We start from the raw sequence: 18,151 nt of genomic DNA, 5'->3' as shown, positions 1-18,151 counted from the left end.
CACACACACCACAACATCCTGAAAGTCATATTTCCACCCAGAAGATAAGGCTTTCGTCTCTGTGCCCTGAAAACATCCTAAGAACAAATGTTCGCGATGCATAACTTCACAGAACTCTGTCTGAGCCAAACTAAAGGTTACGTAGAGGCATAGAGATAAAAACACACTGAGAGAGGGAATCTGTAAAATGGTTGGAAGAGGAAGTAAAACCTACAGTAGCCCAAACATAATTCAGTTTGAAAACAGATACAGGGGCGCTCCGGTGGTGTGGTGGATAGAGCGTGTACCATATTGGCTCAGGCCTTCGTTGCAGTGGTCGCTGGTTCAAATCCGACCCGTGGACCTTTATTGCAGGTCATCCCCCCTCTCTCTCTCTCTCTCTCTCTCTCTGTCTTCCAAATAATAAAATAAAATAAAAACACAGGTTGCGTTCCGAATCGCATACTCTTTCTTTTTTCTATTCTACATACTACATCTGACGATAAAAAGAATCTAGTTAGGATGCAGTAGGCATACTATTGGGACGTACTTTTCTCTCTTATTTCATCATAACATTGCGCCTTGATCTTGCCTCTTGCTTTTATATCCGTCGCATCCCCGTTTGTTTTCATAACATGGACCTATAGGCTTCGTCGATGTTACGTCACTTCACGTGCGCACTGGATTGTGGGTCAGAATCGCCCAAATAGGATGCAGTTTTCAACACTAACAATCTTGGCCGCATGAAGTAGACCATCCGGGTACTTCTAACCATCCTAAATCTGGCCACAAGAATCGGGACATCCTAAATCTTTTTTCTACATACTATATAGTAGAAAGTATGCGATTCGGAACGCAACCACTCTAAACAGATAAGAACAGTGGAGCATGTCATCAATTGACTGGCTCCTTAAGACTTGCTTTGTATTCTTATTCTTGTTTTGTTTTGTTTAAAATGAGGAAGACACACACACACACACACACACACACACACACACACACACACACACACACACACAGACACAGACACAAATACAGACACAGACATAGAGACAGACATAGACACAGACACAGACACAGAGACAGACACACACACACACACACACACACACACACACACAAATACAGACACAAAGACACACACAGACACACACACAGACACACATACACATACACATACACAAACACATACACAAACACACACACACACACACAGACACGGTTACAGGTTCCTCTTCATTGCTCACCAACCAAAAGCCATCGACATGGCAACGCGGCCCTAAAATACACACCATTCAATTATCCACTCCATTAGGCCGCTGAAATGAACAAGAGAGAGAGAAATAAACAACGGGGAAACAACAGGGTCGTTGGTGTGTATTATTTATTTCATTTATTACTACAATCTACAGAAAAACACACACGGAAGTCGAAGGAAAGTGGAAAAATGGAGAAAAAAAATAGTTTTTACTTATATATGAAAAGCAAACTAGAAGAGAGAGAATTGAACGGAAGGGTGGAATATTTTTGGGGATGTTTTGTACTATTTGTGCCCCTCAAATTGAGCGTGAAATTGCAATGTGTTGTCTCGGAGGCTCTGTCATTAATTTAGTTAGCAAGTGAATAGACAGGGAGGGAGAGGGAGAGAGAGTGAGGGGTAGGGGGAGAGAGAGAGAGAGAGGGAGGGAGAGAGGGATAGAGATAGAAAGAGAGAGAGAGTGGGGAGTGGGGGGAGAGAGGAAGGGAGAGGGAAAGAGAGGGGGAGAGAGAGAGAGGGAGAGGGAGTGGAAGGGGGAGAGAGAAAGAGAGAGAGAGAGAGAGAGAGAGGGAGAGACAGAGAGAGAGGGAGGGGGAAGAGAGAGAGAGGGAGAGAGAGAGGGAGAGAGGAAGAGATATAGAGGGATAGAGATAGAAAGAGAGAGAGGGGGTAGGGAGAGAGGGAGAGAGAGGGAAAGGGAGGAAGAAAAAGAGAAGGAGAGAGAAAGGAAGAGAGAGACTGAGAGAAAGACAGAGACAGAGAGGGAGGGAGGATGTGTTGTTTACAGAGCACACAGACATTTTTAGTTACCTCAAACAATTTGACAAAATAATGAGCAATTTTCGGTGAAGCACGTCGCACAAAAATAAACAAATTAAGACATCGAAAAAATACATAATTGCAAATGGGCATTTTGGAAGATGTGGACACGGAAGTCAGTTGTTAAGTATCAGCACCAAAATGAGAAATAAAGGAATAATTTCAGAAAAGATGAGCCGGGCAAAAATATAGTCTTTTTAAGCACTGGTCAATTTTAAGATGTTTGTCTATTTTGCTTCAATAACAATATCTTATTTTGCTTATTAATTCAGACATTTCTCAAAACATTGTAATACAAAAAATAATAGGTTTAATGGTAAACCTATTTTCTTCTAGCCGATTTTCTCAGCCCCAAAGCGCTTTACATATCTTACCACATTCACCCATTCATACACACACTCATACACCGATGGCAGTAGCTGCCATGCAAGGCGCTCTCTGAACCATCGGGAGCAATTTGGGGTTCAGTGTCTTGCTCAGGGACACTTCGACATGTGGCGGGGAGACGGGGGATCGAACCTCCGACCCTGCACTCTCCCTACCCACTTCGCCACTGCCGCCCTGTAATGTATAATCAACTGGCAGCGTTTTCTGATGATATCAATAAGTTCAAAATGTTATACCCTATTTGGCTCCATATTAAATTGTGTATTGACATAAACAGCAGCTATGCCTAATATTTCACTTCGCATTGGGCGACTGTGTCTCAGGTGGTAGAGCGGGTCGGCCGATGATCAAAGGGTTGGAGGTTCGATCCCTGCCCTGCCACCTGTGTCCTAGTTGTTGCGTCCTTGGGCAAGACACTTCACCCACCTTGTCTCGTGTGAATGTCGATAGTTAGCCTGCTATTGGTGTATGAATGTGTGTGTGAATGGGAACAGGTCTCCCTTGCAAAAGAGTCTTCGGACTCAATGGGATTTACCTGTATAAATAAAGGTTAAAAAAAAAAAAAAAACATTACCTGCTTATTCAACTTCACATTTGGGGAGGGGGAATTTGGTAGAAATGTTTCAGTAATTTGTTGTACAAAATCAAAATGTTCATTCTACTCAAACATTTCCCTATAAATAGTAAGACAAGAGACACTGAACATTTGGAGCGGTCTCTTCATTTTTTCCAGAGCTGTATATACAGAGGGTAGCTCACCTTCCAAAACAGTCCAGGTCCACTTTAGTATAGGACAGGTAGGCGTCATACTCTTTATTATCTGTGAAGAGAGACAGACAGACAGATAGACAGACAGACAGACAGACAGACAGACAGACAGACAGACAGACAGACAGAGAGAGACATGCATATTTGGTGCAATGCATCTTGGGAAATAAAGACGAATCAAGACTTTAAATTTAAAATCGATAGTTTTAAAGAATATTATAAAATTAGTCCTTTGTAATTGTCTAACAAAAGTAATTTATTTTTTCTTTTTCTTGCAATTTTTTTGTCTTCTTTATGGAGCCATTGTTATTTGGTTAAATTGTTTTGTCAATAGGACTAAACCTCTATGTTTTAAAACGTACCATTACAAAATAAAGCTTGTTATTATTCTAATGATGACAAAAACAATCATTTTGAGAATCATTTGAGAAAAAAATTAATGTCATACTTCACTCTGGTGCTTTTTTTGGTTGATAATTGATTTATTTGTGTTAAATTTTGACTGGGGCGGCAGTGGCGAAGTGGGCAGGGAGTTCGCCTCTGGAGTGCAGGGTCGGAGGTTCGATCGCCCGCCTACCCGCCGCATGTCGAAGTGTCCTTGGGCAAGACATTGAACCCCGAATTGCTCCCGAGAGTTAGCTTGCACCCTGCGTGGTAGCTGCTGCTGCTATCGGTGTATGAATGTGTGTGTGATTGGGTGAATGTGTACAAAACAATGTAAAGTGCTTTGAGTCTGTGAAAAACCTGGGAAAAGCTCTATATAACTGGATTCCATTTACTGTATTATTTTTATCATTTTTTCCAGAGCTGTATATTTTTGGTTACACATATTGACACAAACAGCAACTCTGTCAAACTTTTCACTTTTCATTACTGGCTTCTTCAACTCCGATATAACTTTTTTTTTCCCTCTGTATGTTTTAAGTTAAGTTTATTCTACATTACTTCATGAAAATGCTCTTAATGACAATATGTTTGGGGGGAATGATGTAGAAATCCAATCCAATCCAACTTTATTTATAAAGCGCTTTCATCAAACCAGAGCAGAGACAAAGTGCTGTACAGGCCTAAAATAAGGTACAATAAAAATAGATAAAAAAAATGAATAAAGCTAAGGTAAAAATAATATCTAAAATAACAAAAATAAGGTACAATAAAATAACATCAAAAGTCTCACACTGGGTCGAAAGCCAGCGAGTAAAAATGGGTCTTGAGGTGTTTTTTAAAAGTTGTGATTGAAGGGGCCTGTCTGATTTGGAAGGGCAGATTGAAATGTTGTCAGTAGTTAGAAAAACAAAAATAGTAAAGCAAGAGACACTGAACGTTTGGAGTCGTCTCTTCATTTTTTCCAGAGCCGCATGCTTTGGCTCCATATTAAATCATATATTGACAAAAACAGCAACTCTGCTTATTCAACTTCACAGCCAACTTTTCTTTCCTCTGTAAGTTTTAAGTGAAAGTGTCTGTTGGTGTCTCAGCAGTAACTGACTGTGCTGCTGTGTGTCAGAGCTGAACGTCTGACTGCAGCAAGTCTGTCACTCTGATGAACTCTCCTGTCACTCAATCCACTCACTATGAACAGAACTTTTCCCTATACACTAATGTAATGTACACACACACACACAGAAACGCAGAAGCACACACACATTAACACCCACACACACACACAGTAACACGCACACACACACACACACACACACACACACACACACACACACACACACACACACACACACACACACACACTCACTCACACACACACTCACTCACTCACTCACTCACTCACTCACTCACTCACTCACTCACTCACTCACTCACTCACTCACTCACTTACAGATACACAGAAACGCAGACACACACACACAGTATAGCACACACAGACACTAATGTTACATTCAAATTTGTATTATTTTCCTGTATGCAACAGTCATTTAAATAATATTTTTTTTAACAAATGCAAATTTTGTGAAAAATATTTAAAACAGATATGTTATAGACAGATGAATAGATCGATATCCCTCTCTTACAGCATTATATTGAGGTGATTCCACTCACTAGCATTCATGTCACTGTGCTGAAATCCCCCGTCACTCATTCCACTCACTATAAACAGAATGAGTTGAAGGATGCTGCCGGCTATAAAGAAGGCCGGTTATATTAGTATAGTATGGAGGCAGCTTTTCACTATACACTAAAGTTACATTTTAATTAAATGTGCGCTGGTAACAGTCAATTAAACACATTTCTATAAACAATTGCACATTTTGTGAAATATATTAATTAGGTTGTTTCTTTAAAAAAATATTCGGCCTATTAATGTATTTTATGTTAATTTATTTCGCTCATTGGAGTGCATTTGGTGTAGTGGAGCAGGTAAGAGCTACAATCTTTCAATTTGTGATACAAGTGTGAAAATCGGCATGAGCAGCAGTCTCCATGGCTCACTTGACAAGAAAAAGTGTCCGAGACAATGAAATGAAAAAAAATTCAAATTCACAATTTCAAACGTCTAGCCTAAATGTGTGTGTGTGTGTGTGTGTGTGTGTGTGTGTGTGTGTGTGTGTGTGTGTGTGTGTGTGTGTGTGTGTGTGTGTGTGTGTGTGTGTGTGTGTGTGTGTGTGTGTGTGTGTCCCTCCAGCCTACATCGAGGACTTGGCCCGTAGTGTAGAGCAGAGCAGGCGTCTGATCATCGTTCTGACTCCAGAGTTTGTTGCTAAGCGCGGCTGGAGCATCTTCCAAATAGAGACACGCCTACATTCCATGCTGGTTACCGGGGAGATCAAGGTATGCACACACACACACAAACACACACACACACACACACACACACACACACACACACAGACAGGTTGCTGGCTTGATAACATCATAAGATTGCGGAAGCGGTTCAAATAGTATAGCTGACAATGCAGGCTTTATATCTTATCTTAAAGGTGCAGTGTGTAATGTGACATCATCAAGAAAGTTCTAGAAAGTTCTAGAATGCAACACTCCCTGGGTAACCCCAACCCTTTCGAATAATAACAGAAGCTACAGTGGCCTTCAAGGACAAGAACAATTCTAAATTTTAAACAATGCACCTGATGACATTCCAACTATGACACTTTCAAGATGGCGGCACTAGGCCTTGGTCCAAAATATGCAGAAATATGGACATATATGAGACCCTTTCTAAGGGGAAAAAAAATAATTCAAAACTTTTTTACCAGCTATTATGCACTAAATTAAATGTACTTATGGATATTATAATTATTTTCTACAAAATCTGCTAGGAAATAAAACTCAAAATTCTACACACTGCAGGTTGAAGTACTTCTTGTTTTTTTCCCCCTTCATTCAAATATTTCTTTTGTTCAACTTCCTTGATGACAGTGTTTCGTAAGAAGAGTCTTAATTTGCCTGTTCATATTGTACACAGAAAAATAGAGTAAAATTCGAAATTAAATAAAATGTTATATACTGTATATAAAGTTATAATAGCCTTTAGATTTGCAGAATTGTGGATTGTGTAAATGTAATAATTGAACTCCCTGTGTGTGTGTGTGTGTGTGTGTGTGTGTGTGTGTGTGTGTGCGTGCGTGCGTGCGTGCGTGCGTGCGTGCGTGCGTGCGTGCGTGCGTGCGTGTGTGTTACAGGTGATCATGATAGAGTGTGCAGACCTGAAGAATGTCATCAACTACCAAGAGGTGGAGGCTCTCAAACACACCATCAAGGTAAAACTATTCCTGCGTTTCAAATCTCATTCTCTTTCTTTCTTTCATTCTTTCTTTCTTTCTTTCTTTCTTTCTTTCTTTCTTTCTTTCTTTCTTTCTTTCTTTCTTTCTTTCTTTCTTTCTTTCTTTCTTTCTTCTATTCTACAAAGTATCTAGTTAGGAGGCAGTATGCTACAATTGGGACATACTTTTACTTATTAATTTCATCATAACATTGCGCCTTGAACTTGCCTCTTGCTTTTATGTCCGTCGTATTTGCTGGTTGTTTTCACACGGAGGCTCCGATTGCTAAATCTGACCACATGTATTGGGACATCCTACGTGTGTTTAAGTTTTTTTTTTTTTTTTTTTTTAAGATATTTTTTTGTAATTTTTATGCTTTATTGATAGTGTAGAGACAGAGTTGAAATGGGGAAGAGAGGGGAGTGACATGCAGAGAACGACCACGGGCTGGAATCGAACCCGGATCCGCTGCTGGCCGAGGCCCATGGGGGGGGGACGCCCTACCAACTGAGCTAAGGGCGCCCCAAATAGCTAATTTATTAAAACCCAAGTGTTTCAATAAAGACATCTGAGTCAGGCATCTTCAAAGTCTGGTAGATTGTTTACTTGTGACAGCAGAGCAAGGGGTCAAACAGGCATCACAAGTGTTACATGGTTGAGAACAAGAATGAACAGAAGAACCCAAGCTTATATGTCCTTCATTTTCAAAGCAATTACTGGACTACTCCCCTCATATCTCTGCACATACCTCACTTTTAAATCAAATTCATCATACAGGGGGCGCCCTTAGCTCAGTTGGTAGGGCGTCCCCCCCATGGGCCTCGGCCAGCAGCGGACCCGGGTTCGGTTCCAGCATGCGGTCGTTCTCTCAAATTACAGGAACTCATCACTAAGAATGATTTTAAAACTCGACTCGCATGTTTTTTAATGGCGAATTTTGGAGTGTCAATGTTTCACTGTGTAGTATTTTATCATTTCCTCAAAATTGTTTTTCTTTCACCCACTGGAATGTATTTGTCTCTGTCTTCTCATGTCTGCTTTCTTCTTATGTTTGTCTTGTGTTTTATTCATTTTAGCTGCTGCCATTTTGGCCAGGCCTTGCTCGTAAAAGAGGTCATTTGACCTCAAGCAATCTTGCCTGGTTAAACCTGCAGTGTGTGTATTTTGGGTTTTATTTCCTAGCCGATTTTGTAGGAAGTAATTATAATATCCATAAGTACGTTTAATTTAGTGCATAATAGCTTTTTTTGAATTATTATTTTTTTCCTTAGAAAGGGTCTCCATACTTTGGACCAAGGCCTTGTCACCGCCATTTTGGAAGTGTCATAATTGGAATGTCATCAGGTGCATTGTTAAAAATTTAGAATAGTTATTGTCCTTGAAGGACACTGTAGCTTCTGTTATTATTCTAAAGGGTTGGGGTTACCCAGGGAGCGTTGCATTCTAGAACTTTCTAGAACTTACTTGATGATGCCATATTACACACTGCACCTTTAAATAAAAGTTAAATAAAAAATTAAATAAGTGTGTGCGCTACATTTTGGAGTACATGTGTGTAAAACCAACTGTGTGTACGTGTTTCACAGAAGATGTTCTCACAGGATACAGGTGTAATAATTCATAGATTGTCCAATCAAGCAAACGCATTGGGAGATTTAGGGAGTTTTCCTCCAATTGTTCCCCATGAACCTTTAACCATCGTGAACATGAACACGTCATATATCTGCGCAAAGCCAAAATCTTTGGGGCTCTTAAAGGTGCGGTGTGTAATATGACATCATCAAGTAAGTTCTAGAAAGTTCTAGAATGCAATGCTCCCGGGGTAACCCCACCCCTTTCGAATAATAATAGAAGCTACAGTGGCCTTCAAGGACAAGAACAATTCTAAATTTTAAACAATGCACCTGATGACATTCCAACTATGACACTTCCAAAATGGCGGATACTAGGCCTTGGTCCAAGGTATGGAGAAATATGGAGATATATGAGACCCTTTCTAAGGGAAAAAATAATAATTCTAAAAAAAAGAATCAGCTATTATGCACTAAATTAAACATACTTATGGAAATTATAATTATTTTCTACCAAGTCTGCTATGAAAAAAATCCCAAAATTCTACACAATGCAGGTTTAACAAAAATAAATAAAAAATACCCCTATCCTACTCACACTATACAATTCTATAAATGTGTGCAGGTCTGCTGCGTGAGCAACCAAACTTTTGTCAGATGGGAAAGGTTTGGTTGCTCACGCAGCTTTGGGGCTTTATTTGGGGCTCTTAAGTTTACTGGGACAAAGTTTACAGCAAACAGTATGAATGTTTTAGCATTAAAATGTTATAATATAGTTTCGTTAACAATGACATAAAGTAGTGATCTCAAGAGTTGCATTATACACCAGGAGAATAAAGCAATAACACAATACATATATTAAAATCTGTTGATTAATTAAACTGTTCTCTTCTCTGCAGGTTCTATCCATCATCAAGTGGAGGGGTCCTAAGAGCAATGAACTCTCGTCTAAGTTTTGGAAGCAGGTGGTCTACGATATGCCTGCTAAGCGCAGAGAGACACTCTCCAGACGCCAGGTACTGTACACCGCCATTTACAAAAGTATTAAAATTGTGTTCATAAGTCTATTGGTCTGTTTACAATCATGTGACGCACTGGAACTGTTCACATGATCAAATCCACAAACCTTAACATTAGCTATCAAAATAAAATGCTATAGTAGAGTGCTCCGGTGGCGTAGTGGATAGAGCACGTACCATATTGGCTCCGGCCTTCGTTGCAGTGGTCGCGGGTTGAAATCCGACCCGTGGACCTTTACTGCAGGTCATCCCCCCCCCCCCTCTCTCTCTCTCTCTCTCTCTCTGTCTCCCCATTTCAACTCTGTACTGTCCAATAAAGCTTGAAAATCCCCCCCAAAAAAAATCTTAAAGTGCTATAGTAGGAGGGTGCAACTTTACTTTTTTTGTTTAACCCCAATTGTCTTCATAAGTATACAGTGTGTGTCGTAAATGCACCTGTTGGAAGACCAAGAAGAAGAAGTACTATAGAATAAATAACTAAATACATCTTCACCTCATCACTTGATATTGTGGAAAGACTTGAGGCGGTGGTGGATGATGCCCTCTTTAGTAACCATAGCTTCTTGTCCTTGAAGGCCACCGTAGCTTCTTAAAATTCCCCCAAAATATCTCTGTTATGTCCAAGAGCCTAGGAGAAAATAGCTGTGTAAATGTACTCTTCATATTAACGAATGCTCGCCCAGGGGTGTGTACATACATAGCAACTAGATGGCCTTTGAAATGTCTAAATACAGGTAATGTATGAAAATTAAAATCACAATGTTGGGACGTGTGTGTACATGTTTAGCATGTGTTAACGCCTTAGGTGGTGTGTGCCCTCATTAAGAGATGTTCAAATGCTACTTGGTGTTGGACGCTGCCATACTGAGAAACACAGAGAGAGTTGTGTAGAGCGGAGAGGCTAAATCAACTTTGTTTCAATTCATTTGCCGACAATACAGTATACAGCTCTGAAAAATAAATTAAGAGACCAGTCTGGATTTTTCTTAAATCTTCATCTCTGCATTACTTAATGGAAATGCTCTAAATGACAATATTTTTTGGGGGAATTTGGTAAAAATGTTGTCTTCATGGAAAAGAATGTACATTTCCTTTATATAAAAGGCCTTTTTCAGGGAACAAAGAATGGGTTAAGGCAAGGCAAGGCAAGGCAAGGCAAGGCAAGTTTATTTATATAGCACAATTCAAACACAAGGCCACTCAAAGTGCTTTACAAGGGCAAGATTAAAATACATAAAACACATTAGAAGACATTTAAAAGCGAATGAAAAGAAGTAACAAACTTTATAATCGTGTTTGTGTGATTGACAGGTGATGGACTCCGGAGAGCAGGGTCTGTTTGGTGACCTCCAGACCACCGTATCAACTATCGCCATGACCACCACCTCCGCATCGTTGGCAACCCCTAACGACAATCGCCACGGACACCATCAGGTCAGCTGTCACTCCACACTGAATTGTTGTTTAAAAAAAAGCAAGATATGACAGGATTCCTGGTTATCACTGAGGCGGCCAGGGTTCGACTCTGGGAACCACTCTTTTGGGGCTTATTGGATAGAGCGCGTACCATGGCTCCGGCCTTCGTTGCAGTGGTCACGGGTTCAAATCCGACCCGTGGACCTTTACTGCAGGTCATCCCCCCTCTCTCTCTCTCTCTGTCTCCCCATTTCAACTCTGTACTGTCTAATAAAGCTTGAAAATGCCAAAAAAATGATCCTTAAAAAAAAAGTAAGATCAAAATAGAGCTTCTTGTCCTTGAAGGCCGCCATAGCTTCTGTTGTGTTTCAATCTAGAATCTCACCACTAGATGCCGCTAAATACTCCTATATTACACATTATACCTTTAAAAAACCTGAAAAAAATTAACAAAAACCTAATATACTTTTCCCATCCTAGGTTGCCTTGGCGACAGAGATCCCCGACTACAACCACATGACGTTGCCATTGGGCGGAGGACACAACGCGCAATCGGCCCAGATGAGGCACTTCTGTCGCAGCTACGAGTTCCAGCTTCCCCCCCCTCCCTCCTCCCTCTCTCCCCCCCTCCCTCCTCCCTCCACCGTGCAGTTCTCTACTCTGGGCCCCGGGGGGCGCCATGTCTACTGCAACATCCCCATGACACTGCTCAACGGACAGGTGGGAGAAGAAGAAGAAGGAATTATTTTATTTTATTTTATTTTATTTTATTTTATTTTATTTTATTTTATTTTATTTTATTTTATTTTATTTTATTTTATTTTATTTTATTTTATTTTATTTTATTTTATTTTATTTTATTTTATTTTATTTTATTTTATTTTTTGCAGTTCCTTGTTAGTTTAGTCAGCGGTGGACAGAGTACTCAAACCCAGTACTTAAGACAAAGTATAAAAATATACATTTTATAATATAAATATTACTCAACTACAAGTAGAAGTTGTCCCGTCAATTTTTACTCACGTTAAAGAACCAGAGATTTTGCTTTAAAACAAATAAGTATTCTAAAGATTAGGATTATGTTTTGCTAGATATAGGCAAAGGATTCAAACTAGTCATGGGGATCAAATTGAGAAGTTAAGTGACACATATTTGGCTCGAATGATCGTATAATGTTCAAATTCATCGCATTAAATTCATTTAAAATGTTTATTTGGAGAGAAAATAATCTTAAAAAAACTATAATAAAAAAAAACTAAAAGGAACTTGAGTACTTCAGTTCAGTACTCAAGTGAATGTACTTTGTTGCTGTCCACCACTGAGTTTAGTGCATCTACTTCCTGGTTAGCTTAGCTTTAGCATCGCATCCTTTCCTTGAATGTTCATGTTGCTGTTGTTTTTCCCATTTGCATGTTTCTCATTAAAAACAAAACCCCTCTTTTCTCCCCAGGGGGTCAGAGCGTTTCACTGGGGAACAAGAGGTCGGTTTGGATAAAAAGAAAATGTAGAAAATAAAAAATAATATCTTCATTATTATCCAACTTTAAAGCCTCTGTAAACCTGGTCTGAAATAGGAAGAAAATAAAAAATAAAATCAATATATTTTATCAGAATGGGCCTCAATAATCTTTGAAAACAAATTCAATTTTCATAAATATTATAAAACTTCTAGTCTAGCTGTGATTGGTTCAAAATACTTATTGTGTAATAAGAACCAGAGTATAGCCCATAACCTCATCTGAAACTAATCAAACTTAAATGACAACATCTTCAACTAACTAACTAGCTTTACTATCATGCATCTAGCTGGATTGTAAATGACAATATCTTTAATTTGGATTGATAAATATGCCTATAACTATTTTCAGATGCTTTACTATCATGCCACTAACTTCCCAAATTACATAGTCAGAAATATTTTTGTAGATTTTGGTTTACGGGGGCTTTAAATATCAATCTATCATAACAGAGAGGGAAGTTAACTGTCTGATTCTGCATGTACTGTCTGTAGCTGTCATTGGCATGCAATTGTACTAAAAAATATATACACGTGATTTTGCAAAAAAATAAAAAAATTCTCTGTTTAAGTTGCATTATATTTGTCACTATTGTGGTGTGGGTAAACTAATCACTAATCACTGTGTTTTAATTTATTTATTCTCAGAGCAATACTCTTGGGAAGAAGCCGGAGCTTCACCTGAACAACAGCACATTTGTTCCGCTCACCAGCAGAGAACTAAGCTCTGACATCTGGTAGAAAAACAAAGGAAAAAGGAATTCTACTACTCCATCAAAACACTGGATTTACTCACAAACCGGTTTACAAACTTGCTTTTACACTGGATTTGAACAAAGGGACTGTTTTTGGTCGACTGGATTTCAATGGACTATTTCCCGGACTGTGTACAGCCTTGGTTTTTTAAGGAAGGGAAGGGGACTACTTGGAATGCTTATCTGTTGGCCAATTCTTTCCATGATGTGTTAACAAAGGACTGCTTTTAAAAGAGACTATATAAGCCTTCAGTTCACAACAATGGATTAGAGACAATGGCTTAAAGAAAAAGATGGATGGATTCCGATTGCGAAACTGATTGTATGCCAAGTTTTGGACCTAGAAATTGGATACGGACTAATACAAACAGCATATGTAAGATGTGTAGCCCGCTTGGAAAGGATCACGATAACACTGCAAGACTGGTCGTTTGCATTTGAATGGTGCAGAATGAACTGAAAATATCAATGAATTGGTCAAGGTAGTAGTTACAGTTACAGTTAATAGGCATTCGTCGAAAAAAAGCTAAAACCAAGCTTGGAAACTCCGAGCACAAAACTAAGCAAGTATCTAGCAATTTGAAAGTCTGCTCTCACACCAGCTACCTGTATGTAACCGGGAAAACGCAGTTGTCTTGGTTACTTGGGAATATCTGTCAACGGAAAAAAAAACAATAGTAGCGTAAATCTCAGAATGCTAGTCGATGTAATTCTACCTATAGCTGAGTTTATCAGTAACTCGATCTACCTGTTGACTAGGTTTTGTTATGAATGGATGAGACTGACGGACACCATACAAGACTATACTGAAGAAACCAGGAAGTGAAAAACACACACATTGCATTGTGGGTATACTTGTAGTCCTTACTGCTAGGTCAGGACTACAGGTTTGCAGATCGATCTACCTGTTGACTAGGTTTTGTAATGAATGGATGAGACTGACGGACACCATACAAGACTATACTGAAGAAACCAGGAAGTTAAAAACACACACATTGCATTGTGGGTATAGTTGTAGTCCTTACCGCTACAGGTTCGTAGTCCTTACCGAGGGAGACTTTAAGCAATGATTATGGAATACCAGTCCACCTTAAAACAACGAGGCAACCTCTTGATATGCTATTCCTAGCTCTAGCTAGCTAGCTTGATAGCTAACTGGTTTGGTTCTTAGGAATTAAAAATCGTGGACTTTAAAATGAATGGATTCAAGCAGGAATGTCAAGGATGAGAAGGTAAATGCATAAAGAAATTGATAAGGAAGAAAGCACAGTGTAGGCCTAAATGGAAACCACCTTAAAAGATGCTAAACAAGTCGACGAAAAAGGCTGGTAACTTCTTAAGCGAAACGGGGGGAATGCTAAATGCTCAAAGGGTGCCACAAGACTGCAAAACAAGCACCTCTTAACACACAGTATTCAGCTCAACTAGTCAACTCATCCAGATAAGAGGTGAACTGGCCAAGAGGAAGTGACCTACTGTATACCACCAAAGTAAAAGCATAAAGGACTTGGCTTTTTGTATTTGCATGACCACTCCATTTAGATAAAAAAAAATAATAATAATAATCGAAATAAATATAGTTAAAAGAGTAAATGACACAATCATTTCTCGCAGCCTCCTTGGGTTAAAAATGAGAATAAATGTCTTATGTTATGATACAGTATATTTGTTTTTCTGTCCGGCCATTAATTAAGTAATAATAAAAACTGAGAACGGGGGAAAAAAAGGAGGTGTCACTCCAAGCATTTATTTATTTTATTTTGATTTAGTTAAAGGTGCTACAAGGAACTTTTAAATATTTCTGAAACAGTCTCAATTTTCCTCTGATGATCATAAATTACATGTAACAGTAAACGAGACCATCAGTGCAAAGAATGCTATTTTATATATAGTTTTTCTTAATGCCTTTGTCATGGGTATACGCTCACCCAGGAACAACAGCTGGCATAGTAAAAAACACTACCGCTTTTGTCCAAAGGGGGGCGCAAGAGTTAACACAAACTGAAAGTTCCTCGGAGCACCTTTAATTTTATTTCAGAATTTTTTATCTTTCCTGACAGTTGGTGAGAATTTCTGCCATGCTTTTTTTTAATGTTTGTTTGTTACAATAATCTCTGTACAGCTCCATAATTTATGCATAGACATATACATGCCTCCTATAATATCTGTTCACACCCACTTTAAAGCTATAGTGTGTAACTTCTGTCACCCCACTCGTGAGGAATTCTGAGTAATTACAACAACAGTGTCTGTCGGTGCATCTACATGAGGTTAAGCCTTCAGTGATCGCAGCATGGATTTTATACCTTCAGCTGTACGTCCAGGTTTTTTTTCTGAGCAGTAAAATCAACAACTGAAATATTTCTTGAGCTCTTCTTGGGGATTTTTCTGAGCTCCTGTGCCATTGTTTGGGAGGGACACAACAGTTTTGTAAACGCTGCCATACTGAGAAATCCAGAGAGAGTTTTGTGGAGCTGATAGGCTTAATCCACTTTGCTTCAACTCATTTGGAGATGGCTTGAATGTAACCAGCATTCATTTATATGAAAAAGTTACGCACTATAGCTTTAAGTGGTTGAGAACCAGATAATAATTTTGCTTTCATTCTGTTCCTATTTTAATCAGTGAGTGGGATATGGATGGATGGATGAATGAATGGATGGATGGATGGATAGGGGTCTTCACTTCAAACAAAAGCCGGACTCCAAGCTGAAATAAACTACATTCTTCTTTCTGAGCTTTAAGAAAAAAAAAACAAGATCATGACCATAAAATATTTAAGCAAAAAGTGAAATAATGTTTTGAATTTACACAACGGTACTGTCATTGTCTTACTACTAGATGAACTAGAACCAATGAATTCTCGGTATTTTGAGATTGTTTGATACAATAATAATTAATTCTCTTTTTTTTTTGTTATATTCGATGGCAATATACAGTATATAAGTGGTTGTCCTTTTTTTTTTTATTTCTGCTATTTTTTTTTTCTTTTTTGGCTATTGTTTGGATATATTGGTTGGAATAATTTAAACTGAGAAGCAAATAAAACATGAAATGAGTTGTTTTCTACATTTTGGGATGTCTGTCGTCGGATTGTAAATTCTGTCTTGTGCGATTTCAAAGCTGGGGTATGTGATTTCTGATTGGTCAAAGTTAACATGAGCTGTACACTTTGACCAATCAGAGCGAGGCTCCGATTCTCTGTTCTAATTGGCTGTTTGGACTGTCCATTCACTTTGGCACGACTTTGTTGGTGTAGAGCTTGTCAGGGAGGGACCATAGGGGAGGGACCAAAGAGAACAAGTGGAGCGGTTGAGGTATTTGGATTCGAATCTCTATCCCAACTGCCATTTTCTCCCCAAATCCTCCACCCCAGCTTTAGCGATACATAATTTGCCAAAATCAATTTAATTATTTATTTGTATTATTATTTTGCTCCCCCCGGTAATATTGACCTTAAAATCAAATGCCTGACAAGCTTCACATTTAAGTCTTAAATCAGAGGAAACATTTGACTGATTCACAAACCATTTTAAAGGTGCTACGAGGAACTTTTAAATATTTCTGAAACAGTCTCATTTTTCCTATATATGATGATCATAAATGACATGTCACAGCAAACGAGACCATCAGTGCAAAGAACACTATTTTTATATAGTTTTTCTTAATGCCTTTGTCATGGGTATACGCTCACCCAGGAACAACAGCTGGCATAGTAAAAAACACTACCGCTTTTGTCTAAAGGGCAGATAGAATTAACAAAAAGTTCCTCATGGCACCTTTTGAAACAGGGGGGACAATGTAGAATGGAAAACACCTAACATGTGTACGTGTAGTATTTCAGGAAGTGAGAACCCAACTGTTGTTTGTTAAAAGAGTTCAATAGTCCAAAGCTACAGGTGTCAGAGATTAGATTTACGACTTGATTGTGTTCCTGTGAAGTTTTTTTTTTAACCTTTATTTTATACAGGTAAATCCCATTGAGATCGGAGACTCTTTTGCAAGGGAGACCTGTTCCCATTTACACGTCACCATTCACAAACACATTCATACACCGATAGCAGGCTAACTATCGACACTCGCATAGGGCAAGGTGGGTGAAGTGTCTTGTTCAAGGACACAACAACCATGACACAAGTGGCAGGGCGGGGATCGAACCTCCAACCCTTTGATCATCAGCCGACCCGCTCTACCACCTGAGCCACAGTCGCCCCTTTTTGAAAAGCCACTAGAAGTTCCAGTTGATTTTCATACACGACAGGATAAGTGATAGAGGATGGACTCTAGTCGCAATAAATGGAACTTATCTCTTCAGCTTTATGGCCCTGCTGTTTGCACAATGGCTCAATAAAGGTGCACTGTGCAGTTTCAGAGGGAGGGGGAGTTGTTTACATTCACAGAGCCTGCAGTTAGTTTACAAAACATGTTTTCTCTACATGTAATTCTTAGTATTGAATAATTCTATCATCATAAATCAAAACTAAATTATTCTGAGAAACCTGGAACCAAATGTAAGACTAGAATATGTTTGTAAACCAAACTGTGGGCCCTGCTGCTGTAAACAACAACAACAGTGAACCAGTAACTTTTCAGGAAGCTTTCTAACTTCAAACAGTGTTCCAGGGATCACATTTTTCCTGTGAGGAAAGTTTGTTTATTCAGTTATGAGAATATACATTAGAAAATGTTCACTTCTCTGACACACCCACAGTTACATAATGCACCTTTAACAAGGTATCCAAGATTGTCTATATGTATTCAAAAATATAGTAAACAGAGTGCAATCATTAACTGTGTTGTGTACGGTTTGTATGCTAACTCAGAGTATTGAAGAGTTAAATTACTTTTCTAGGTTCAATTCTCACCTCCAGTCGTGTTGCAGACCGTGTGAATGGCCTATACTTCCCCAGACAGGTTTTTTTTAAAAACTGGTTGTACAGGATGTAA

The 18,151-nt window shown here is 38.9% G+C and overlaps 1 protein-coding gene across 1 annotated transcript in view; it reads left to right on the top strand.

Moving 5' to 3' along the window:
• The window catches only part of il1rapl2 (interleukin 1 receptor accessory protein-like 2), a gene marked incomplete at both ends in the record, with an annotated part of 397,723 nt that extends 384,543 nt beyond the window's left edge, over window positions 1-13,180 (top strand). The window contains 7 exons of the mRNA XM_080035172.1: window positions 5,850-5,995; window positions 6,847-6,924; window positions 9,398-9,514; window positions 10,829-10,951; window positions 11,414-11,653; window positions 12,384-12,414; window positions 13,098-13,180. Coding sequence (XP_079891298.1) covers window positions 5,850-5,995; window positions 6,847-6,924; window positions 9,398-9,514; window positions 10,829-10,951; window positions 11,414-11,653; window positions 12,384-12,414; window positions 13,098-13,180 — 818 coding nt within the window. The remainder of the gene's footprint in view (window positions 1-5,849; window positions 5,996-6,846; window positions 6,925-9,397; window positions 9,515-10,828; window positions 10,952-11,413; window positions 11,654-12,383; window positions 12,415-13,097) is intronic.
• Between the last annotated feature and the right edge of the window lie 4,971 nt (window positions 13,181-18,151).

The sequence above is a fragment of the Ammodytes marinus genome (genome assembly GCF_949987685.1).
Source record: "Ammodytes marinus genome assembly, chromosome: 10".
In the NCBI taxonomy this organism is placed as follows: Eukaryota; Metazoa; Chordata; class Actinopteri; order Uranoscopiformes; family Ammodytidae; genus Ammodytes; species Ammodytes marinus.
Note: the sequence above shows the minus strand (reverse complement) of the source record. Positions and strands in the feature narration are given on the sequence as shown.